Genomic DNA, 26,556 nt, shown 5'->3' with positions numbered 1-26,556 from the left:
TTGAAGGGCCGAATGGCCACCCCTGTTCCTATGTTTCTCCCGATCACGCAGCCTACTGGAAAAATTCTTGCGGTTTCATGAAATTATTTTTTACGAAGTTATACTGAATGTGTCATGTTTGGAGAGTGACAATATTGTGTTAATCACAGATTGCCCATCGTCTGATGATGTAAACACACTTTATTGGAGAAATTAATTTTATGGAAAAGGCAACTGGTACACAGACTGACCAAAGTTAAAATAACTATTTTGGATACAAAAGTTGGACAAAAATTGGCATTCAACCCATCAAGTCCGTGCTCTACAGGCCTCGCACAATTCATCCTGCCGTGGACTATATCCACCCGAATGGAAAACTCTACAATCTCTAACATTATATCCAACATTACTTACTAAAATGTGATATTTACTCTCACCCAATTAACAACTTGCACTTACATAGCATCTTAAATGTAGAAAAATGTCTCATAAGGAAAAGGTTAGCAAGGCAAGGGCTAGGTTTAAAGGAGGGTCTTAAAAATGAAACAGGAAGTGAAGAGGCAGAAGAATTTAGGGAGGGAATTCTAAGTAGTATCAGCTAAAGGAACGAGCACCAATGGTGGAGCAAGTGGAAGTCACTTGCCAGAGAAATTGTGGGATGGGGAGCCTGAGGATAACAAGATAGGCAGGGGTGAAGTCATGGAGGGGATGAGAATTTTAAATTAAGCATTGGGGGACTGGGAGCCAGTGTAAATCTACAAGGACTAGGGTGATTGGGGTGGTGGTGGTAGGGGAAAGAGTTTAATACTGGAGGAGAGCTTAGAATGGGTTGAAATTTACAGAGCAACTAAATCTGGAAGTGAAACATGCATGAGTATTTTAGCAACAGTTGATCCTTGATGGAATCTTAAGCAACGCTCCCACTAAGCTGCGCAGTGGTCTGGAGGCCACACGCAGGCCGCTCACATGCTTTTACATGGAAGAAACCGAGCAAGTATTTGAATGGGCCATGCAGCCAGTTAAACGAACCGCGCACACAAAAAAAATGAGAGGGAGCATTGCTCCGGAGGTGTTGGCACGTGATTAGGAAGTGAACCATTTGCAAGAGATGCTCTGGTTATGATCAGATAGCCAAGAGTGCAACAAAGCTGGACAATGGAGGAGAATAGTACAGTCAAAGCTGCAGGAGGGGTCAAGGAGGGTTAATGCACCATGGCAACAATCAGTGAATATTCAAAACATTGGTCATGACTACCTTGGAGCTACAGGATTGGGGAAATTGAAATACATGTTGTGGGAGAGATGGGCTTGGATTGTAGAAGCAACATGTTCAAGGGCCTTGGAGTGAAATGGGAGGTTAGTCAAGAACAAAGGGGATCAAGCGTGAGTTGTTAGTGAACAGACAATTATTAACTCAGCGGATTCTAATTTAATGCAATTTCTAATCTGATTATATTGATGTAACATTATATTCCCTTACCTGTGAAGCCTGAACAATAATTGGCACGCCAAGCAGCTTCTGCCCAGTCAGACCTATTGCAAGTGGAACAGAGCTCACATCGACAAATTCCACATAAGCAATTCCTTTTGAACGTCTCGAGTTCCTATCGGATATCATTCTTACGTCTCGAACCTGCGCAAATAGAGGCGTAATACTTGGTCAATTTAACAGCACCAAATCATGTTACACAAGAATGTTTACAAAAGTCATTGGACTCTCAAAACAATCCCATCCAACTGAGCCTGTTAATTTTAAATATACTCAATTCCTAAAGAAAATATATTTATGAAATGGAATCAGATGAACATGGCTATTTCCCAGGTTCAGCTTATTTAAATGAACTGCACCAAAAGTGCTGGCAAGACTACTGCCTCTGTAACTGCATTCACCCCCAAATCAGGGGAGAGATCTTAAAAAGATCTGTAGCATTGCAAATTCTCAGCATTTTCTGAACATGTAGGTTGCTGTCTCTTGCCGAGCAGCTATCCCATCCCAGAGGATTAAAAACTTACCTGAGGTAGCAGGCTACAGGTAGTTCTGCAACCTCTATGGTATGTCATTGCTCGCAGTTGCAGACACCTTTCCAGTAAAATGATGGTGGTGGGGGGGGGGGCGGGAAGATAAATTATTTGCACTGAATTTAATTACTCCCGCCAAGAATAGAGCTGCTCCTTTTTCCTCTGACTAATGGTCCAAAAACGGCGCACAGGGCATTATGCAGATGAAAATCCGCCCCTCTAGATCTTTTGATATTCTATTTAATATCCACTATTCTAGATCTCCATGCCAGTATTTCGAGATTTACATGTAAAAGCCTCAAGTCCACGGTTTCGGTTGAGGACTCCGGATTTCAGACAAGAAAATCAAGTCTGAAATCTGGAGACCAAATCCGGGCCAGATTTCAGGTTTTGCCAGATCTCGGATTTCAGACTATTGATTTTCTCGTCCGAAATCTGGAAAACCCCAAATTCCAGAACGGATTCGGACCCAAGGATTCCGGACCTTGTACCTGTATTTCCATACGCTTACAAGCTAAGTTTTGAAGAAAATTGAAACCCAGCATGGGTGCAGACAGGTTTTAAATCAAAACTAATTTGTTTCCTATTGAATTAACCAAGGAGTAAATTTATTGCCCATGAGCATAAATAGAAATCACAACGATCCTACCTTTCCCACAGAAGAGAAGAATTCCTCCAAGTCTCTAGGTCGAATCCTCGCTGCAAGTTGCATACAGAACACTGTGCGGGCGTCTCTTTCTTCAGGTGAAATGTTATCGATTGGCTCCCTACAATCAACAGTAAATGTCTTAGATACTGAAAGATTACACATTCAAAAGGTTGCGCAAACAAGATTATATCAAGGCAAAATTATCTTCAATCTACAGTTTCACTGGGACTGTGGTGAGACTGAAATTAATTATCGACCGGTATTTCTGGTGACAATATGCAGACACCAAGCCAAACAAAACTTCAATTGTCAGTTCAGCAGGTTTCAAAACTCACCACATGCGTAGCTAGCATGTACATTTTTAATATATTTACATTTTAAAATCCCAAAGTAGCTAGATGTGGGGACTACACATCATTAAATGTTCCTAAAATGGCTTCAATTTGGTACAAGAACAGGAGGTTTAAGGCAGAAGGGCTGGTGCATTCTCACTGCTGCTGCAATAAACTGGCTTTTTAAAATTCGATTTTAAAAGCCAGAATGAAATGGAAAGATATATCAAAAGCAAATCTGTTAAATGTACAGTGTAAGAGTGATACATATAACAAAAGAAAAGTTTATAAAACGGAGTAAAAGACAAACCTGTATTGGGAGTTACTATATGTGCCAGTAGTACCCCACTTAAAAAAACTGCACTGTGGACCATCATAGTAGTTACATATGAAAAGAAATGAGAGAAAAGTCCATCAGGCCCATCCTTGTTCGCTCTAATTACAACAGGATTTGTGGTTTACAACCTAAAACACAGCCACCCAATTCCAGACAAAAAGTAAAGCAAAAGAATGCTAAATCCAGCCGGATCCGCCCCCCACCAGGTTTTCACCAGTTTACAGTGAACAGCAAAAGCACTGCTTCTGCACCAAATGCAATTTTGTATACATGTACAAGTCTAATTAGCATTTTTTTTGTTCCATCACCCATCAAGATTCTCTCTGTATCTAAAGTATTACCTTATTGGACTCTTATCCTTTTTATGTGGGCTTCTGCTTCGGGAGCGCCTTCGACTTTGGAATTGGAAGCGAACATAAGAAATGAGTTAGTACACATGCTGTGAGGAAGTTCCAAAATTCCTCTGGACGTGCTAGTAATTTAACTTTTAATAAATGAAACAGCTGCAGTGTAAAACAGGTACTGGCAAGATTCCAAGAAAGAGCAGAGTGCTGAAACAATTCCTGAAACTCTGAGCTCAGATACATCTACTCGACAAAATGTGAGTCAGTGAATTGTCAATCAGTTTTTGCAATACATCTGAATTTGTAGATTCAGGATGAAAAACACTAGATTGCTTGAATTAAAGTTATCTCTTGGAGTCACGAGCCACACAATACAAAGTAATTTTCACAGCCAACGTTACAGGAAACATCTTCCAGCTACAGCAACAGGTTTTGGTAATCCAATATTCTATTATTGAAATGCGTTAAATATTTGGATAAACAGAACATGGCTGTATTCCTCCTGAAAAAAGTTATTTAAGATTAAATTATGCATATAGAATGATATTCAAGAAAATGTAACAAATCACAAGATTATAACTTCCTGAACAAAGTTTCATAGAAGAAGACAGGTGAAAAGACAGTTGGGAATTAACTAAGTTACGCAACAGGGTAGTGGATGGAATAGACAGCTAAAGGACAGAGGGGGCTGGCTATCAGTAAATTGAGAAAGAGTTGGTAATTATTTGACGAAAAATTTAATAAAGGGGTATCAGAACTAATGCAAGCAATGTTTCCTTTACGCACAGAGCTCTGGAGATCCCAAGCAGCCGGCTCACTGGCTTTTAAAGAGAAAAACCTCATGTGCGGAATTTTGAATGGTTAATGGGGCAGTGCGGCCCAATAGAAATTAAGAGGGAACATTGATTGGAAGATGTGATGTTTTGAAGACATTGGGACCAGCTGGATGAATGGCAACGGTTTTTCCCACTCCTATACTTTCCAATGTTCTCGTCCATTATGTTAACACAAAGTGCAAATAAACTGCACAACCATTAAAACTGCACAACCATTAAATTAAAAATGACAAACTAATTTTAAAGTTTCACATCAATGTGCTATAGATTCTGAAAAAAACTTCAGAGCTTGCTTTAAAACATTTAAATATATCCCTCAGGATTGCTAAAGCCATCAACACTAGTTAAAAATATTAGAAATTGGTGAGCATATTTTGAAGTGTTACATATATTTAGGGTTACAAATAGTACTGGACCAGTTTGTCATTTTAAGTAGGGTTCCTAGTAAATACATTAATTTAATAACTCACCTTATTTTGATACCAGTTTGCATGCCAATCTTCCCTCTGCTGCTGCTACCACTGCTGAATTTTGGACCAGAACTAGAATAAAAAATGAGAAAGCCAATTATAGCTACAAGACATATTAGCCAAAATACTTTCAATAGGGCTGGGATGCATCAACAAGTCTTACATGTATTACTAATGGCAGCTTGAATTCTAGATTTACAATAGTGGAAACATATCTTCTTATAATGGATGGCACTAACTTTAGCCACCAGTTAAAAGATTTGTTTTTCCATCTACTCTATTTATTGTGCGCGCCAAAGACCGATCGCCCCGATTCCATCCCAGTCCTAGGTTTTCAGAACTACAATGACCAAATGCACATGCAACTAATCCTTTCATCAACATGAATTTAAATTATGATGCAAGATAAAAGTTGCTGTGGCTAACAATACACACACACACAAAAATATCCCAATTCAAAAGGATGCTGATGAAAGTCATTCAAAAAGCAGTCAAAATACAGTAAGGGGGAAAGTACACACATGCAAAGGCCACTAATGGAAAGTTAAGGGGCAGAATATATAAGTTATATGATACAAATGTTTTGAACAATGATGAATATAAAACAATGGAACTGAACCTTCAAGACAGTTTACAGAAAAGAGTGATGCAAAAACAAAATGCTTTTGGTTTATTCTATGGATTCTAAAGGAAGTCAAGGTCTGAAAATGGGGAGTGTAAACTTTAGCCAATATTCAGTGACCGACCCGAATTATTTAAATCAGTATTAATAAATGTAGTCACATGGAGAGACGTCCACATACTGATTCTCAAAAGAAATGAGAACCACAATGGAACGAAGTAGAGTGCTTGGCGGAAGAAAAAAAAAGTTTAAAATTGAGGAGCGTGACTACCAGTATATGTAATCTAGACGTTATTCACAGCAAAGTTAATATTTTTTTTTTAAATGCTGCACTGCAAAAACTAGTATGTAGTGCCTTCGTGACAGTCCTTCTGGGGGGAAATGTCTCCAATCTATATATTCCCTAAGTTATAGGCTATGTAAACTACAATTTCAGTGACAGTATCTCAAATTCAGAAATTCTTCACACCAATGCAAAATATTCAAATTAGCCAACCATTTAAGATAGTTGTACATCACATCAAATGTTGAAAATCGGATAGTAAACTGAAGTGTTTTGCATTTTAAAAAGTTCGTCAGAAATGACAAAAATATAACATTAAAAGAATGAATGGAGTTTCAATCGAAAAACAATTGTGATTAAATGAACAGCAAGACTAACCCCTAGGTGCAAAGGCACAAAATGCTTTTGGATTATTGAGATTTACTTAAAAAGTCAACCTTGCCTTTGGGGGGGGGGGGGGGGGGGGGGAAGGGGGGGAAAAGAGAGAGCTGGGGAGAACATAGCGGAAGAAATATCAGAAATTTACAGCACAGGAGGCCATTCGGCCCATCGTGTCCACGCCGGCCGACCCAGAGCTACCCAGCCTAATCCCACCTGCAGTCCTGTAGGTTATGGCACTTCAAGTGCACATCCAAGTACTTTTTAAATATGCCTCTTCCACCTTTTCAGGCAGTGAGTTCCAGATTTCCCCTCAAATCCCCTCTAAACCCCTTACCAATTACTTTAAATCTATGCCCCCTGGTTGTTGACTCCTTGAAGGGAAATAGGTCCGTCCTATCCACTCTATCTAGGCCCCTCATAATTTTATACCCCTCTGTTCCAAAGCTAACAAACCCAGCCTTATCTAATCTTTCCGCATAGCTAAAATACTCAGGCATCATCTTTGTAAATCATCTCTGCACCTTTCCTGTAATGTGGTGACCAGAACTGCATGCAGTACTTTAGCTGCGGCCCAACTGGTGTTTCATGCAGTTCAAGCATAACCTCCCTGCTCTTGTATTCTATCCCTCGGCTAATAAAGGCAAGTATTCGTATGCCTTCTTAACCACCTTATCTACCTGCCCTGCTACCTTCAGGGATCTATGGACATGCACTCCAAGGTCCCTTTGTTCCTCTACACTTGCGTCTTACCATTCAATGTGTATTTCCTTGCCTTATTAACCCTCCCCAAATGCATTACCTCACACTTCTCCGGATTGAATTCCATTTGCCACTGTTCTACCCACCTGACCAGTTCATTGATATCTTCCTGCAGTCTACAGCTTTCTTCTTCATTATTAACCATACAGCCAATTTTGGTATCATCTGAAAACTTCTTAATCAAGTCTAAATTACTGATATATACATCAAAAAGGAATGGACCTACTACAGAGCCCTGTGGGACCCCACTCGAAACCGCCTTCCAGTCACAAAAAAATCCATCAACCATCACCCTGTGCTTCCTACCTCTAAGTCAATCTTGGATCCAACTTGCCAATTTGCCTTGGATCCTATGGGCTTTTACTTTTGTGGCCAGTCTACCATGTGGGACCTTATCAAAAGCCCTGCTAAAGTCCGTATACACTACAAACGCATTACCCCCATCAACCCTACTTGTTACCGCCTCAAAAAATTCAATCAAGTTAGTCAGACACAACCTTCCCTTGACAAATCCATGCAGCCAGTCCTGGATTAATCTGTGTCTTTATAAATGAATTTTTTCCAATAATTTTCCCCACCACTGAGGTTAGGCTGACTGCCTGTAATTACTCGGGTCTATCCCTTTCTCCCTTTTTAAACAAAGGTACAACATTAGCAGTCCTCCAGTACCACACCTGTAGCCAGAGGAGACTGGAAAAGGATGGTCAGAGCTTCTGCTATTTTCTCTTTTGCTTCTCTTAACAGCCTGGGATACATTTCATCTGGGCTTCGGGACATCCACTTTCAAAACTGCTAAACCCCGTAATACTTCCCCTCTCATTAAGTTTATTTCATCTAATATTTCACACTCCTCCTCCCTGATTGCAATGTCTGCATTACCACTCTCGTGAAAACAAACGCAAAGTATTCATTAAGAACCATACCCACGTCTTCCGCCTCCACACACATTACTTTTATGGTCTCCAATAGGCCCTACTGTTTAGTTATATTTTTGCTCTTAATGTATTTATAAAACATCTTCGGGTTTTCCTTGCCAACATTTTTTTAATGCTTTGCTTTCCCAATTTCACCCCTGCACTTTCTATACTCCTCTAGGGTTTTGCAACATTGAGCCCTCAGTATCTGTCATAAGCCTCCCTTTTTTTCTTTATCCTACCCTGTATGCCCCTCAACATCCAGGGGGCTCTAGATTTGTCAGTCATACCCTTTTTCTTTCGGGAACATACTTGCTCTGAACCCTCATGATCTCCTCCTTAAATGCCTCCCACTGCTCGACACTGAATTACCTTCAAGTAGCTGTTTCCAGCCCACTTTGAGATGGCAAGATCCCATCTCAACTTAGTAAAATTGGCTTTCCCCCAATTGAGAACTTTTATTCCTAGTCTATCTTTGTCCTTTTCCATAACTACCCTAAATCTAACTGAATTATGATCACTAGCACCAAAATGCTCTCCCACTGATACCCTTTCCACTTCCACATACCCAGCCTCATTCACGAAGACTAAATCCAGAACCAGCCCCTCCCTTGTTGTGCTTTCTACATGCTGGCTAAAAAAGTTCTCCTGAATGCATTTTAGGAATTCTGAACCCTCTATACCTTTCACACTAATTATATCCTAGTTAATATTAGGGTAGTTGAAATTCCCTATTACTGCCCTATAGTTTTTGCACTTCAGATTTGCATACATATTTGCTCTTCTATCTCCCTCTGACTATTTGGGAGTCTATAGTACACTCCCAGCAGTGTGATTGCCCCTCTTTTGTTCTTCAATTCAACCCATATGCCCTCATTTGATGATCCTTCAAACAGATCATCCCTCCTCACAGATGTAATTGTTTCTTTAGTCAATACTGTGGCTCTCCCCATCTTTTTTATATCCCTCTCTATCCCGTCTGAAAACCATGTAACCAGGAATGTTGAGCTGCCATACCCGCCCTTCTTTCAGCCAAGCAGTAGTCATGAATTTGGTGACATTTTCAGTAAATTTAAGTTTGCAAGCATTTATCAGTATCTGGATCGCAGCATTTATCCATAAGAATGGAATGAGAATGATCGAATGCTGATAATTCAACTAAACAAAACGTTTTTAAAGGTGTGGCGGTTACAATGTTGGTGAACAGTTTTATGCCCATTTCAGAGCCACATGAAAGATTGTCAGACCAAATTTGTGAAGCATGTGTGCTACTAAGTTAACCACTTACTGTTACTGACAGTTAGCATGACAGTGCCATAACATACATTTCTCATTCTCACAATCTGAAGGTTAAAAACTATCGGTCTTAACTGTTGAGTATAATCTTAAGGTTGAGAATAACACTACATATACTTACATAAGCCGCTTCTCCAAACTAAGCAGGTAAAGATGGTAGAAAGAATTTACATGAGTACACACTCAACTTCTAAAGCATCAGCAATTCCACTGTTCTGACTGAGGTCAGTTTAAACTATTACTACTTGTGCAAGCATTGATTATCCTCAACAGCCATCTTGTGGCTAACACAGGAACACGCTGTCAACTCGTGAGCAGAACTGTAGGTGGATAGATCAATTAAAATGGAACAGCGCTGTTCTTAAATTCAATTATGAAATCAGTTTCAAGAACAATCCTCAAGTATTTTTGAAGCTTAAAGAAAAACTTTACAAAATTGAAAATGTATACCATACCAGTACCATACTAGAACATCGGGATTAGAAGCTGCACCAAGAGCAGAGAAACAGATTAAAAATACCCCACACGTGACACTTTTCTTCCTGTAGACCTGGACTTAATTTACCAATTGCCACTCAAAAATTATTCCCAATTAGCCATCCCTTATTGGCCAGCTATGCTGCGATTGTGCAAACTGGTGTAGATTTTTTGGGGGAGGAATACTACATAAAGAAATTGTCCTCTTTAGTTTTAGAAGATGTGCCCTTGAATTAAAAGCAGTTCTGATTAGCCTGCTTTTGTTCCTGGTAAGTCACGAAGGAAATAAAAATGGCACAAAGATGTGATCCACTCAAAGCTAACATTTTAGCACACTAGGCTGCAATGTACCGAGCATGAGCCATTACCCAGTGAGTTAATGGAATAGCAGATACAGATGACTACAATAGAGTCAGGACGGACACAAATACATTACACATTAACTGTATCCTTGTAAGGATATGGGTGACAGCAGCAGAAATTTTCACCTCTGCCATCGGAGATCCGTTGCAATGTAGTGTGGATGTTGACCACTACAATTATCTTTTGATTCATATATTTAGGTCCTGTGTTAACAAAAGAAATTAAAACACTAATTTGTATTGTATAAAAATAAGTTGAAATAAATTAGGTCTATGAATTTCCACCCATTGCAAATGTGTTCTGGTTAGGTGTACACATACTGAAATACTGGCCTCAAACCAGTTCAGGATCCAGTACAAATTCATACTATAGCACTGGATGTGAACACATTGTTACACATGGAAGCTACCCTCCATGCATTCCTGTCTAATTGCAGATAAATTATTTTTTGAAGTACTTATGCTTGGTAATTGCAGTAGGTTTGCTGAAAAAATGCTAAGATTTCAAAATAGTTTGCTTAAAATAGTAGAAAGTTTAAAAAAGTGTGAACATACAATGGGCTCCTGTAACGGCCTCTTTCTACCCTCCGACGGTCCTTGCTTCGGCTGCGACGATGTTCTCTGCTCTTACTGCTCTTTCTCTCTCTGCTCCTGCTTCGTCTCCTCTCTCGTTCTTTGCTGCGCCTGCGCTCTTTGCTTCTGCTTCTCTTCCTTTCACGACTGTGACTGCGACTTCGGCTCTTCTTTTTCCTGAGGAAACCATAACAATATAAATGAGCTCCTGCTGATTGCAGTACAGTTTATTCCTATTAATTCAAAGTTGCTTAATTTATACACAGGAGAATGCAAAGTTTGTTTTGCACAAAAAAAATGAATGAGCAGTAGACTGCAACAGTTTCACAGCATGATTCTATCGCCAAACGACGGAACGCAAATATGTACTGTGAAACCAAATCTATATAATAGCACACTGTACTCATATTAAATTGTGTGGATTAGAGCAGGAAGTTACAGAGGGGCATAGACAGTAAGCAAGTGAGAAAAAATTATGGCAGATGAAGTTCAACGTGGGGATGCGAGGTCACGAAATTTGCATCCGAGAAACACAAATCAGAATTACTTTTTGAATGGAGACTGGGAACTGTGGAATATTGGGATTTGGGTGTCCATGTACATATCACTAAAAGCTAATGCATGGTTATCTAATCAAAAAAAAATGGATGCTAGCCTTTAGCTCAAGGGGGTTAGAATACAAAAGTGAAGAAGTTGTGCTCAGTTTTACAGAGCCTTGGTCAAACCCCATCCAGAATACAGCATTCAGTTTTGGACACCTTAGGAATGGTATATTGGCCATGGAGGGGGTACAGCACATACTCTTCAGAATGATACCAGGGCTTAAAAGCTTAAATTATGAGGACAGGCTGCATAAACTAGGTTTGTATTCCTAGGATGGAGAAAATTGTGGGGTGATCTAATCGAGAACTTTAAAATGAAAGGTTTCAATACTATAGATAGAAGCAATATCCTCTGGATATATTTTTTATCCAAGAACTGGATCTGATGAATTGTAAATTATGAGCTTCATTTGTTGCACCGATAATACAAACAGATCGTCTCAGAAATGTCTTTTTACACAGATCCTTCAAAATCACCTGGAGAAATGGCACCATCTGAGAAGACCAAAGGATAATTGCACAACTATTACCATGTGCAAGGAACAAAGGCCACTGCAAGTATTGTGGAGTATATATTCAATCCTCCCAGAGGCACAAGGTGACTTCAGAGCAAAGCACTGCATCGCTGAAGTAGTTTTGATTGTTTCACAGATTCAAGAGATGTAGTAAGCAGCATAAGGGACTCCCATTTGCAGACCCAATCAAGGCTTTTGACATGACCAGGGCCACTGGAAACTTGTCCAGATTTGGATGCCTGGTGAGATTTGTCCAGACTGCGCATCAGCTCAAAAATGGAATGCTTAGTAGAGTGGTCACTGGTAGAGTGCTGCCTGAGCTTTTTGCCATTATCAAATCAGTTGAAACAAGGTCAGAAAACTTGCACCTATCCTCTTTGGGCCTTTCTTCATGGCAATGCTCGATAGCACAACAGTCACTGCGATATGGATGTTTGCATACGCTTCCTCGCATACAGAAAGGTCTTCAACTGGAGTAGACTACCAGCTCCAACAAAGACTGCAGAAAATGTCATAGGTCAGCTTTTATTTGTAGGTGACTGCACTAGAGGATATGCAGTGGCAAACTAGTTAGTAAACAATTTCAGTTTTATCAGCCTGAGAAAACATCCTCAGGTTCACATCAAATGAAGCCTCTCATCTGGCAATAGTAAACTGAATGCCAACCAGGGTAGTTATCTAGATAGCACAAGAACATAAGAATTAGGAGCAGGAGTAGGCCCCTCAATCCTGCTCCGCCATTCAATAAGATTATGGCTGAACTTCATTACTTTCCCGCCTGATCCCCATATCCCTCCAGTCCAAAAATCTATTGATCTCAGCCTTGAATATACTCAATGACTCAGCCTTTGGGGCCGAGAATTCCAAAGATTTGCAACATAAATTTGAAACACTGAACTATCATGGGACCAAACAAGCAAGAAAAGTGAAATGTACAGGGCAATTGCCATTACTATCCTTCTACATGGACATGTTCTAGTCATCATATTCAACAACTTTGCCCCCCATTACAAAATTATGAATTACAAGAAAGTTGAGCATGCCAAAATCACTGACATGGATGTCAGGACAGGCCATCAACATGGAAGATTCTAGAATAACAAAAGTATCCAATACAGCGAGCAAAAGCAGATGGGCAGCAAAAAAAAAGATATGCCCAACCATTGGCCAAGTTATGGCCATAACAATGTCATCCACCAGAAAGGTTTCACAGCTGATCACACAATCAACGATAAGCAGCTGGAGAAACAGTAACAGCAGAAATGTGGTCTGCAGTCCCACGCAGGCTGTTTGAAAGCTTTCCCCTGAGGATTAATTCTCTTTCCAACAAAGGTTGTCACCTTGAAGAACTCCCACCGATGAAACTGGATCACTGGAAACAGGGTCAACAAGTCGAAAATGCACATATTCCCACCTCCTTTCTTTGCCAGTTGTGTTTTCTGCCCTCCTGAATGCATTGGCAATCAGCTGTAACATCTCAAACCTTTCCACACCAAACATGGTGCATTTCCAGCAGGGGCTGCTGGATAGCAATCAGGAGCAAGAGTCCTGGCTGATTTTCACATCCCTAGCCCTGGGGCAGAGACCAATTTGTTCGACATCCCTAACTGTCCCTGCCAATTCAGATCAGGATTAAACCCAGGAACTTCCAGTTTTCACGAGATAAATGTTGCACATCAATTTGGGGGGGGGGGGGGGGGGAAACACACACACGATGACACTTCTTGTAAAGTATGCTGGCATTCCACAGCAGATTAGCCCTCAATGCTGAGATATTCAGCAGCCAATGATAAGTATGCTTGCAAGCAAGATCTTTTCCAGATTGCGATGCAATGGAAACATGTCACTCTTCCAAGTTTGGGCTTTCAATTGGCTGAAACACGCAGCCTTTCAAGTTATTTTCCAGCCAATGAAAACATTTTGCCAAACTTGCTACCACATTTAGAAAGGAGGATGGAAGCCAGGAAGAAAAAGACATAAGGCAAATGCAAGAATTTAAATGTTGCATAGCATTGTATATTAGACAAGAATTTAAACTTGCCTCAAAGGAGTTTAGAAATGGAGTGGATCAATTTTTAATCTCTTTTCTACCTAATATTGGAGAGAGAACTGTGGGGGGTGGGCATGGAGGAAGAGATGAGGAGAGGCGTCGGGATGAGAGGGTGAGCTGAATTTTTACATCCAATCTATGTTTTAACTTCACAGGATTAAAATTACAGTAGCAATAGCAGTGTGCTTCACCACCACAGCTAAAAATGTACAAAGGTCCAATCTCGGAAGACAATCAATACTGTATACACTGCTAAAATGACATCACTTATCAATGATTATTTAAAAAATAATAAGTTAGGGTGTAGACTTTTATCTTCGGCGCCAGGGCATAAGAGCTTAGAGGACCAAGACGCCCTCATCCCAAAATTGGACAGCATCGAAGAAAGAGAGCATCTTGTATTCAATTCTGCAGTGAGGGCTTTCACTCCACAAGTTCTTGCACTCTGCTGATTAAGAGGAATATCTATCCTTAAAGATTTCTACAGATTTTAAAAGCATCAGATGAAATAAAACAGCTCATTTGCTGTTACAAAACTGGATCAAAAACGCACAAATTACATTTAGCACCCACCCTAGCGAAATATTTCAAAACAGAATCATGACCAATGTTCACTCTAAGCTGCGTAGCCGCGCCGCAATTTGCAAGGTTGCTCACCGGCCTTTTCATTGTAAATACCGCGCATGCGCAGAAATTTAAAGGGACGGCGCATTAAAAGTAATAGGCTGTGTAGAACAAAGTGCAGCTCACAGGGAACGTTGATCACGACCACGTTACTTTATCAGACTTTAAAAATATCTATTTGTTAAATTCTCTTTTTCACACTACAATTTACTTACTTTTTACTACGTTCCTCTTGTCCATTGGCTTTGCTGGATTTGTTCTCATCCTAGGCAGGTCGACAGAAGAACATCAGAATGACGAAGGGGAAACATTTTGCAAGTCGTGAGGGGAAGGGAAGAGGGAATAAGAAAATATAGAACATAATCATTTAAAAAAATATTACTTATAGAAGAAACTCTAAAGTTTCTTTGAAACGGCCCCTTCTATAGACATTAAGGTTTTATAAATTACTTCATTTATAAATTAGGAATTTTAGGAAGATAGGAGGGCAAGATAATCTTGCTGCTACTGACACACCGATCAGTACCAGTGCTAAAAGTGTGCCTAAGACATGTATGGCTGTGTTAGCTGTAAGCCACAGTTGATTTCCTGCGACCAATCCTGTTCCTCACGTCTTCGCCCATTTGTGCTGGAAGGGTGCGACTGTAAGAGCTTGAAGTCACCTCTCTCACACATCTCGCCCTGAAGCAAACAGGGAATCACACCTCTTAGTAACGCCGATTCCCAAGAAATCTGAAGTCTTCAATAATCCACCAGTTCAGCCTAATCACTCCCTAAATGTGGTCCTGTTTACACAGGGAACATTATTCATATTAAACCAGGTAAAGTGAAAGAAACACTATTCAAACACAATCCAACTATTTTGCAGCGGCAAAGCTTGACGTATCACATCACAATCTATTTATTTTTCAAAACACTAGCTGCTCTTTTATTTAAAAACTCCTACATATAGCACGAAGTTTACAAGTTAAGGAACCCACTGATTACAGAAAAATGCTTCTGAGGTTTATTAAAAACCGAGCACACATTTTTAGTTACGCGCAAGGTGAAGAAAGTGTTAATACAAAGTAAATTTAGCCAACAAATACCGCGAAACCCAAGGTTTTTTTTTTTAAAAATGGCATTTTCTTTCTCTTCCCCCTCCCAAATTGTATTAGCACATGTTCCACAGGCATCAGTTGAGCCCTGCAAATTCAAAGTTTTACGGTAATTTTAAGTTACATGTTTGCAGAATTGTGTCATTTCTTTTTAAACTGACACTAACATCTGCATTACTATAATCACGTGACAGAAATAGTTTGATGCCATCCCCCAGAAAAACAGTCGCAAAATTGAATACCTGACCAGATTTAAACTCAGTGGTATACACTGCACAGGAAGCATGTTTGCTGACTGTACTGAAAATACATTTTACTTAAAAGCTTCCTGCAAAACAAATCTCAAGTATTTGGCAGGACTTTCATTTTAGATTTAGAAAGGCTCCTCCCTTACCCCTGTGTGTGCATGTGTAGTGCGACATAAATAGTATACTGCGTAGCAAAGTTATGCAATTTGCAGAAGGACGGACCGTCAAGCCTTGAGCTAGTCAAAACAAAATATTGTGTTAGAACAGATGAAAGACGTTATGCATTTGTTCTGTAGTTTGTAGAGTCTGTTTCAGATACACTTTTCACGTGCATCGACATTTATCCTGCCTCGTTCAGCGAAACACCAATCGGATGCAACAAGTACACTACCTACTGGAACGGAGATTGCCTAAAATTTACCTTCAGGCCTAAAGTTAGATGGGTTACTTTTTGTAGGCTTACACAGGCTGTATTTTAAAATCTACTGAAGAACAGGCAACAAGAAGCCCCAACTGTCACAATGCAAATTTTATCTCATTATGTTCCTTTGTCTTAATATCTTGAGCAGAGGCTGCGTAACAATTCCTGAACAATAAATTCACCAATTTAGTTCAGAATTTAACTATTAGAAATACCAAAACAAAATGGTATTTCAACTACATTCTGCTTCATTAACAATCGGGATAAACCTTCAGAGTCTCTCAGGCTACCCAAAAGCTCGACAGTTACGCTCCCAACAGTTTCGATTGTAGCAAAGACGTGATCAGAAGATGGGGCATCCCAAAATAATTTAGTGGAACAAATACATCAGCGTCTATCTTCTGGACAATAACGCTAGCCCACATTCTGGATTATCATTTAATTGAAATTAACAATCAACTGGATAACAGTGGTTCAATGGCCCACCACTTGAACTTCCTAAACCCAGCCTGCATGAGACTGCAAAACCAGCCATTTTGTAAGCTTCCAATCATGAATCTTGATTTCTCTGTGTAAACAGGGCCGTGTTTCTCTGTAGAATTTTATTCTATCAATAGTATAAATGCATTACATACAGTGAAAGTAAAATTTAACAGATCAATATAGTTTACGTTTAGGTTCTGTGAAACTTTTTTTGCATGCAGAATATTAGTTTCTCTTCTAAAAGCTCTAAATAATGGATTTTTTTTTGTTGTTGTTTACAATTCATCTACTCTTTGATACTACAATGCAATAAGTTTACTGTTTAAAACCGTACTTTCACCTTGTTGCTATACCAAAGAATAGGCCATCTTTTCTTGGGCTTTGGGTTTTTACCCAGGGTACCACAGAACAGCGATACTTCACGCAATTACTACCTTATTGTTTGATAGTTCAGACTGGAATCAAAGCTGTATTCATGGTAGTAGAGATGTGATATCACTAGGCAAGTCTACAAAAAGAGATAGATGGGCATTTATTCATCACTCTAATCGAAACTACTGCAAAAAAAGATCTCATTTCTAGTTGCAGAACCAGCTCAACAGTAAAGAAAAACTTTACTTAAATGTAGTGAAATATCTGTATTCTATATGCAGTAAATATTAAAATGAAAGGGTTATGGAACTGTGATATTCAATGAGTATAGCACAGCAGTAGTTTCATAAATGGTGCTATATTGTTCTGTACTTTATGACCTGTGTGGGTGCCATTGCTCCTCACCTCCTTTCTGTAAGGTGCCTCGAGCATTGCTTCGATATCCAAGTCATCTGCCATGTTTTCCGATTGCCACCTGAAAAACACACAAGAGCAGGAGAGACAATTAAGAATACGGAAGCAGTTTCAAATCAAAATGTTTTTTTAAAAACAGGCACGAGAATATTATAACAGAAGTGACTAAAAATGTTTGGTCTTCCCAATTTGTTAGCCAAAATCTACCTGCTTCTCTTCGCCAACCATTTTGTTATACTCTTGGTAAACTGGACTTGTTCACACAACGTTAAGCCCCTTCTTTGGGGAGGGACAAAGGGAATGTAGGGATTAGAGCAAAGATAAGCCCTCAGTAACATTTTTGGAATAGCCCAAGGATCTAATTGAAGCCTTTTTCCTTAGGGCATGCAGATCACAAAGTTGCCAAATCTGTTTTTATCCAATATATTTTCAGGATAACAGTCCCATGAGACCAATTACTTAATTGATAAGTTGGTGGAACTTCAAATCTAGCTACTGTATTTTTGATCTGATAATTAAGCGACCAAAAATTAATACCTCCTCCCCTCCCCCCCAAAAAATACAGCAATAAGCATAATTACATTTGAGAAACAGACTTGGTGTTTAACATTTTTGCCACACAATACATATTGTCTGCAGATTATATTCAAAGCAACAGTAGTAAAGTTTTCTTTTTGTGAAAACTTTAGGGTGAATCTTTTAATAAATCTCCAGTTTACACAGATGATGCCACTGGTGTCCTTAAGGATCTCAGGAGAAGCAGCTTTCAGACAAAAACTGTAAAAGTCACAATAAAATCATCATACACGACACAAAAATTAGACATGTTCAGCAATACCAGAACAGTCCAAGCCAAAGAATATAGTTTTAAGATAAATTACTTTATGTACAACATTGCCCAGAAAAATCAGTTTAAAACACAAATTACTGTATAACTATACTAAAAGCAACTGAAGTGACTTAAATATGAGATTCTAGATTAACAGTAGAATACTCATATCAGCTTTTTTCACAATACATCTTTTGCTTTGTTGATTTTTTTAATTACAGGTGAATGATAGTAGCATCTCATTCCAATGGTCAGCTGAACCAACCGAGTATCTTCCAAGAACAATCAGTAACATTTATGGCAAATGTATGGAGGCTAAAACATTTGCAGAAAATGTATTCAACCTTTTGGTGATGGGGATTTCCTTCATCGCTCTCAATCACACTGCAGTGGTACATTTAAAAAAGATTAGATCATCAGTGTGTGCAGCCGGCTGGACACAGAATCCTCCTGGTTCTAGCAAGACCATTGATATTTGCCCTTAGGTCAGAATCCCAGAGATTCAAAATGAGGAAAATTAATTTAAGTCATAAAATAATCAGTTTCAGCACAGTGAAAATCTAACAGGCACTTTTCTCCAGGTTAGAGTTAGATTCTATATTGCATGTGATGTGGAATTTGGCCACTTACCCTGGTTGTATACTCATCATGTTTCACTGATGTAACAAGCAGTGTTAAAAGGACAGTGACAAAAGATGTATCTGCATTGATATTTTATGATCATTTTTAGTTAAATTATATGAAAAATTTCCCATTTCATGTAATCTGTCTCGGAACGATTTTACTTTAGCCTGAAATAAAAATAAATGTCATCTTAGTAATATGAAATGCTTTACATGGTTATTCAGGCTCTGATTCTTCTATTTAATCACTATTTTTTAAATCCCATTTCTTCGCCATGTGATACCTCATTATTAATTTTCCATCACATGTGCCTGCCACAAAACTCATTTACTTGTGCACGAGGGAAAAGAAACACGGTTTACTTGTGTAAAATTTTATGTGCTGCAAAAGCCATCAACTACTTCTTAAAACAGAAAAATATCTGATTTGAAAACTGGCCCATTTACAGTAAGATTTTTTGAGGAATAGTTTTACAGTGGAAACCTCACATACACAACTGGCTTAGTTGGATAAGAAATGCTTAGTGAATGTTCATAAAATTGGACTGATTATATAATGTGTATTGTCACACATTTTGCAATGCAAGCCATAGCAATAATTAGGGTTCTATCCTTCAAATGTAAGGATGTCTAATAATGCAGATTTTTTGGGGGGGTGGTGTTGTTTGCATTCCATTGAAAATCAGCCCTCCTTTGTCAACAGCACAGGAGAATTCACAACACATCAGTACAAAATGATTCCTTTTAAAACTCTGCAAAAGGCATCCTTCAGCAAGGTCAGATAGTAGTCCTTCAACTCCCACCCCCACAACTTTGCGAGAGATCAACTATCTGGCATCCTCTCGATAATTCCATGGTGTCTACCTACTGAACCACTTGACATGATAATTGGATTCTATCGGGATTTCATTAACATGAATTGTACTTAATTTACATACTTACATTGCCTGATACATTTTTCTTTGCACAATTTAGATTTCTAAAAAAAAAAAGACAGAAATACACTTATGTATCTTCCAACATTAGTGTTGGTCTTCAGAGAAAAATGGCCAGGGGTTTTATTCTCCAGATCCATTAAAACTGGAAAGTTAAATCCATCGAATGATAATCTTCCAAAACAAATATCATGGAAAAGTTACATAAAATAAGTAATTTACTGCAGACCTTCCCACACAAAACTGAAAATTTGTTCTTCAACAAATTAGCATAATCACCCCATTTATGACATCATGGGCAAAAAAAAGTGATGGCAGGGACCTCATCAGCGTTGTCATGGCACTGTACAAACAGGTGGCACCTTAGAGGCATACAATCTTCATTATGAAATGACAGAGACAATCCTACTACTAGAATTTGTCCAAACATGCTGATACAGCATTGGTGCCTTGTTAAATATTCTTCAAAGACATCAGAAAGACTGTTCACATCACGGATGAGACAACTAATTTCTGAAGACAGAAAAATGGAAAGTTACAGTTGACATAATAAATTATTTTCCTTAAACACATTGATCTTTTGGGTCTGTTTTAGTATTAGTTGTCCTGAAGTAGCCAGCCTCAATTGAAGTCAAAAATTATAAACGAACAGAAATAAAAGTAAATTTTACCTGACCAATTTAATGGATCTATTTGGTTAGCTTTTCCATCTGACAAGTTTGTTAATTTACCCAAAATCTATCAAAAAGAAAAGCCTATTAGCATAATCATATTTAGCAGGAGCAAACAGTAGTAAAACTAGTATTCAGAGAAGTAGTCGGTACGATACAAAACCAGTACATACCCCTAAAAGGCAATGGTTCCACTTGTGTAGTTATGGTCAACAAATGGGGTAAGAGGCAGTATTAAGCTAAAAGAAAAGGGTTGCATAAATGCAAGGGGAAGTGGGGATCCAGCAGACTAGGAGAGCTATACAAAGCAACAAAGAGATGCAAAAAAAGTAGTAGGTGCAAAAAAAGGAAGATGAAACAAAACTTGCAAGGGCTATCAAAGCTAACAAAAGTTTTTATAAAAATATTGAGTGTGGAAAAGAGGAACATGGGCCCATTAAAGACAGATGCAAGCGACACTGTAAGCAACAATGAGGAAATGGCAGACTTGTTAATTGCATCAGTTTTCACAGTAGAGGAAGGAAGAGGACAAAATAGCAGCGGTACAAAGAATCTTAAAAATAATTCCGGGGAGGAACTTAGCGGATTTAATAGAAGTCCAAAAATGGTAATGGAGAATATAACAGGATTTAAGATAGACAAATCACAAGGATCTGATGGCTTTCACCATAGTGTATTAAAATAGTTGAGGAAATTGCAGATGCTTTAGTCATAATTTTTCAAAGCTCTCTAGATTCAGAAATTGTGCCTTTGGATTGGAAAATTATAATTATCATTCCATTATTTAAGGGAGGTAGGGAGAAACCAAGTACCTGCAGACCTGTCAGTTTAACATCAGTGGTGGGGAAGTTATTGGAATCTATCAGGGACAGAGGGACTGTGGAGTCAGACAACACGAGCCCTTCAAAGAGTCAGGATAGATTTGTGAAGGACACATCATGTAATCGAATCTCGTTGAATTTTTGCTAGATATTCATATTGTGCCCATGGATGTTGTCTGTACAAGCTTCCAGAAAACATTTGATAAAAGTCCTGCACAGGAGATTAGCAAAAATAAAAGTGCATGGAATTGATGGTAACCTTGTGATAGGGGTTGTTAATAGGGGTTGGGAGGTAGGAGGCAGAGTGGGATAAAGGGAACATTGTCTGATTGGAGGGATGTGATAAGTGGGACTTCCCAGTTATCTGTAGTGGCATGTCGGTTTTTCACCATATATATATTGATGACTTGGATGAAGGAAGTGTTATGTATCTGAGTTTGCAGATGAAAGCAGAAAGTTACAATGGGGCATATCCAGAATAAGTGAGTTGGGTAAAACTATGGCAGATGGAGAGTTCCAAGTGGGGAAGTGTGAGGTCATCCACTTTGGATCTGAGGAAGGCAAATTAGACTATTTTCAAAATGGAGAGAGATGAGGAACATGAACACAAATCACAAAGATAATCCAGAAGTCTAATGGAATGTTGGCCTTTTTCTCATCGGGGGTTGGAATACAAAGGGGAGGAAGCGATGCTTCAGTTTTACAAAGCCTTGGGAGACTCCCATCTGGAGTACAGCATTCAGTCTTGAACACCATATCTCAGGAAAGATATGGAGGAGGTAAAATGCAGATTCACCTCAGGACTTAAAGGGTTAAATTATGAACAGTTTGCATTCCACTGCTTAGACGGTTGAGGGGTAATCTGATCTAGGTCTTTAAAATGATAAAAGGATTTGATATGGTAGATAAAGAGAAACTATTTCCTTTGGTGGGGGAATGCAGTTCAAGGGGGCATAATATTAAAATTATAGCATGGCCATTTATGAGTGAAATCAGGATGTACTTTTTCTCACACAAGGGTAGTGGAAATCTTAACCATTCTACCACAAATGCTGTGGATGCTGGGCCAAGAGATATGGAGGCAAAGGGAGGTGGCTGGAGCTGAGGTACATCTGGCTGATAGGCATAAAAGGCTTGGGGGACTGAATATCGTACTCCTATTCCAATGTTCCCAGTTACAGGAAGTGCATGCTAGATGGAACAGTTTTATTATAAATAATTAGCATAAATTGTATGATTTACAGCACAGGAAAATCTGTGGGCCTTTCCAGTGCGCTCCTGAAGTAAATCTACCAGAACCGCAGAAGGCATGGGAATTAATTTGGAACTCAGATATGCCAGGCCCTGGCCTCTGCGGCTGGTTTCCAGGGAGCCTTGTTTGGGTTGGAACCTGGCTGCCCCATCAATGGACCCCTACATCAGAGGGCACTAGGCCGGGGAATGTGGAGTAACGGCAGCTAAATTGAATTGAGGTACAGGTCAGCCATCATAAAATGGCGGAACAGGCTTGAGGGTCTGAACAACCTACTCCTGCTCCTACCCTGTAAGAGGGTTGGAAATTTCATAATTTCACAAGCCATTCTATCAATTTTGTAGCACTTGCATGCCCAAAAATAAACTTTCAAACTATATGTGCCACAATGAGCATATTTTCAATAAGCATATATACTATCTAAACACATTGTGATTTTGAATGGGTAATCTACACCCATTTTAAACACAAAATTTGGCTTTTAATTTAAGTTAAGAGTTGTTCAAAACTAAATTTTTTTAGACTTCGTACACCGCAGAACTGTTTCAATGAACAGCAAAACACACACTTCACTGATCAAATAAATTACTCATACACGCATTAACTAGCCAGAACACACTTAACTCAAACGCTCAAAACTATAAGACCAAAATGAGCTTTCAATTAATTCTGAGGATCCATTATAATGGATCCTCAGAATTAAGACACCTTGCACCTACGGTCTAACTCTGAGAACATGAACAAGGCTGATATAATAAAATGGTTCCCCCTCCTCCGCATAGAATGGCCATGGAGTAGCTGCTACAGTGTGTGCAACCTTAAAGGCTGTAACTCATTTACTGTACAGCATTTATTTATTGTTCAAATATAAATACACCCTGAAACAGCCCCTTTTTAAAAATTGCGTAACTCCTCGCAAAAGACGCTAGCCATTTGATTAAAAACAACTCCCGTGAACCATTGTGTATCAAATATTAGGTGCAGGGTAGTTCAAATACAGGTTAAGACTAACCTGGACATTTTTCAAATTTAGATGGTTTTCCAGTACTGTGTTAAATAACGACATCTGCAGAAAAATTCCTACAACTTATATGGTCTGGAATAAACTTTACCCCCTACAACTCAGTACAGTACTCTCAAATAAACTGAAGTTGACTTTCCTCTCAAATTTGCCAATCTCCCTAGTCCTAAAATCATACAGCATTACAGCTAATTTGACTTGTAGCTAATCTATATCTCAAAACAGACACTTAGTAGTTTTCTCCCCCATCCCCATTATTCCCCACCCTTTCTCCCCCCCCTTCCCCAGTATCCCCACTCTTTCCTTCCCTTCCCTAGTATCCCCACCCTTTCCCCAGTATCCCCCCTTCCCCAGTAGCCCCACTCTTTCCTTCCCTAGTATCCCCACCCTTTCCCCCCCTTCCCCAGTATCCCCATTCTTTTCCCCCCTTCCCCAGTATCCCCATTCTTTCCCCCCCTTCCCCAGTATCCCCCTTCCCCAGTATCCCCTTCCCCAGTCTATCGCCCTCTTCCCCAGTATATCACCCCCTTCCCTCCCCTTCCCCAGTATCACCCCATTTCCTCCCTTTCCCCATTCTTCACCCCCCCTTCCCCAGTATCCCCTCTTTCCCCCCCCTTTCCCAGTATCCCCCTCCCCAGTATCCCCCCTTTCCTCCCCCTCTCCAGTATCCCCCCCTTTGCTCCCCTTTCCCAGTATCTCCCCCTCCTTTCCCAGTATCCCCCCCCTTTGCTCCCCTTTCCCAGTATCTCCCCCTCCTTTCCCAGTATCCCCCCCCTTTGCTCCCCTTTCCCAGTATCCCCCCCTTTCCCAGTATCCCCCCCTTTGCTCCCCTTTCCCAGTATCTCCCCCCCTTTCCCAGTATCCCCCCCCTTTGCTCCCCTTTCCCAGTATCCCCCCCTTTCCCAGTATCTCCCCCCCTTTCCCAGTATCCCCCCCCTTTGCTCCCCTTTCCCAGTATCCCCCCCTTTCCCAGTATCTTCCCCCCCCCCCCCTTTCCCCTCAATTCAGTTACCTTTCCTCCCCTTCAAAAATATGTACCAACTTCCCTTTTAAAAACGATTGCTTTCCACTCCTGTTTATAGCAGGGTGTTCACTATCCCAAGAACCCTCTGGACGAAAAAAAAAATATATTTTATTTTGGTGTCTAGGATTCAGAAATGTTCAAAACAACTGATTGCGAAACTTCTCGTAGAAAAAAAATGTTTTTTTAAAAAAAAAAATCAACTCTTTTCAACCCGGGTTAAGTACTCATTGGGGAATATGAAAAATCTAACTCCTGATTATGTGGAAACGCAGAGTACTCACTCACTCACACACCCAAAGTGTGTTGCATAACAACTTCGACGTTAAAAAAAGGAAAACAGTTTCACTTAAAATGAAATCCTCTGCCGCAGCGACTCGCTTTAACCGGATTGAAAATTTGATCGCGTTTTAAAAAAAAAAACCTTGAGATTTTAACCGCGCGCTCTCTTTTTTATTTTTATTTTTTTTAAAAAAAAAGAAGGAAAAATATCTCTATTTCCATTGAACTCAAAACTTGAGGCCTGTTTCCACAGCGTGAAAAATAACAGAAAGACACGCGCTTTCCGCGAAGGTCAGTAAATAAAAACTGCGTGTGAGGAAATGATTGTACAAAAATTACCTTAAATTGAAAGAATGACGGCGGAATCTGAAGGTTGGAAGCCTTTCTCCTCGGGCCTACTCTCCCGTTTCTCGATCTCAGGCCTTGCTGTTCCGGATCGTCTTCCGCCCTTAGGCCTCGCTCACAGATAAGATAAGCTATAGAAGCGTTTAAAAAAAACGGATCTGCGAGGCAAAGAAGCTTTTTTTAAAAAAGGGCGCAGAAAATAAAAGGGTCCCCCCAAAAAAAAAACACAACGTCGGTTTACACTAAGCGTGTGTGCGGTTGTGTGTGCGCGCGTGTATGTTATATATATATATTTTTTTTCCCCCCCTCTCACGGGCACACGAACAAACGAGCGACCTCGACGGGCGAAAAGCGATGACAAAATGGCGGCGGCGCCGGACCGGCCCGACCGCCAGCGACGGCGCTGCACGGGTTCCCCCCCGTCACCATGCAGGGGCGGGACGGCGTGGCGTGGCGCGGCGCGGCGCGTCATCGCTCGCCGCGCGACGGCACGGCTCCATGGCAACTGGACGGCGTTGGCAACGTCAGTGACGTCTGCCACTTTGTAGCCAGAGGTCCCGCACAAAAAAAAAGATACAGTGACTTTTGTCTTCTTCCCCATACACTCACATATATGCATGCACTTTTACACACAAACATATATATATATATATATGCATGCACTTTTACACACAAACATATATATATATATGCATGCACTTTTACACACATATATATACACATGCATGCACTTTTACACACAAACATATATATATATATGCATGCACTTTTACACACAAACATATATATATGCATGCACTTTTACACACAAACATATATATATATATGCATGCACTTTTACACACAAACATATATATATATGCATGCACTTTTATACATATATATATATATGCATGTACTTTTACATAGACACACACATATATAAATATATATACATGCACTTTTACACACAAACATATATATATGCATCCACTTTTAAACACAAACATATGTATATATATATGCATGCACTTTTAAACACAAACATATGTATGCATGCATTTTTACACACATATAATATATATATATATATGCATGCACTTTTACACAGACACACACGTCGTGTCATCATCATAGGCAGTCCCTCGAAGCGAGGATGACTTGCTTCCATGCCAAAAAGGGATGAGTATAGGAGCAGGAAGGTCTTACTGCAGTTGTACAGGGCCTTGGTGAGGCCTCACCTGGAATATTGTGTTCAGTTTTGGTCTCCTAATCTGAGGAAGAACGTTCCTCCTATTGAGGGAGTGCAGCGAAGGTT

General features: G+C 39.7%; 1 protein-coding gene across 7 annotated transcripts in view; it reads right to left on the bottom strand.

Moving 5' to 3' along the window:
• The window catches only part of rbm39a (RNA binding motif protein 39a), a 46,154-nt gene extending 20,521 nt beyond the window's left edge, over positions 1-25,633 (bottom strand). Inside the window, exons 1-9 of one of the 7 annotated variants that reach the window (XM_070896394.1) lie at positions 25,254-25,633; positions 20,518-20,584; positions 17,451-17,520; positions 14,640-14,689; positions 10,616-10,810; positions 4,967-5,038; positions 3,658-3,711; positions 2,648-2,765; positions 1,460-1,612 (exon numbers count right to left, since the gene is read on the bottom strand). In XM_070896394.1, coding sequence (XP_070752495.1) covers positions 1,460-1,612; positions 2,648-2,765; positions 3,658-3,711; positions 4,967-5,038; positions 10,616-10,810; positions 14,640-14,689; positions 17,451-17,504 — 696 coding nt within the window. In that variant the 5' untranslated portion in view covers positions 17,505-17,520; positions 20,518-20,584; positions 25,254-25,633. Of the gene's footprint in view, positions 1-1,459; positions 1,613-2,647; positions 2,766-3,289; positions 3,337-3,657; positions 3,712-4,966; positions 5,039-10,186; positions 10,266-10,615; positions 10,811-14,639; positions 14,690-17,450; positions 17,521-18,918; positions 19,043-19,853; positions 19,891-20,125; positions 20,239-20,517; positions 20,585-25,253 lie in introns of those variants that run through there. The other 6 variants (XM_070896391.1, XM_070896393.1, XM_070896392.1 and 3 more) reach the window with 6 other exon arrangements.
• Positions 25,634-26,556: the final 923 nt, after the last annotated feature.

Source organism: Pristiophorus japonicus, chromosome 12, assembly GCF_044704955.1.
Source record: "Pristiophorus japonicus isolate sPriJap1 chromosome 12, sPriJap1.hap1, whole genome shotgun sequence".
Classification (NCBI taxonomy): domain Eukaryota; kingdom Metazoa; phylum Chordata; class Chondrichthyes; family Pristiophoridae; genus Pristiophorus; species Pristiophorus japonicus.
The sequence above is the reverse complement of the archived record's forward strand: the minus strand, read 5'-3'. Positions and strand labels throughout refer to the sequence as shown.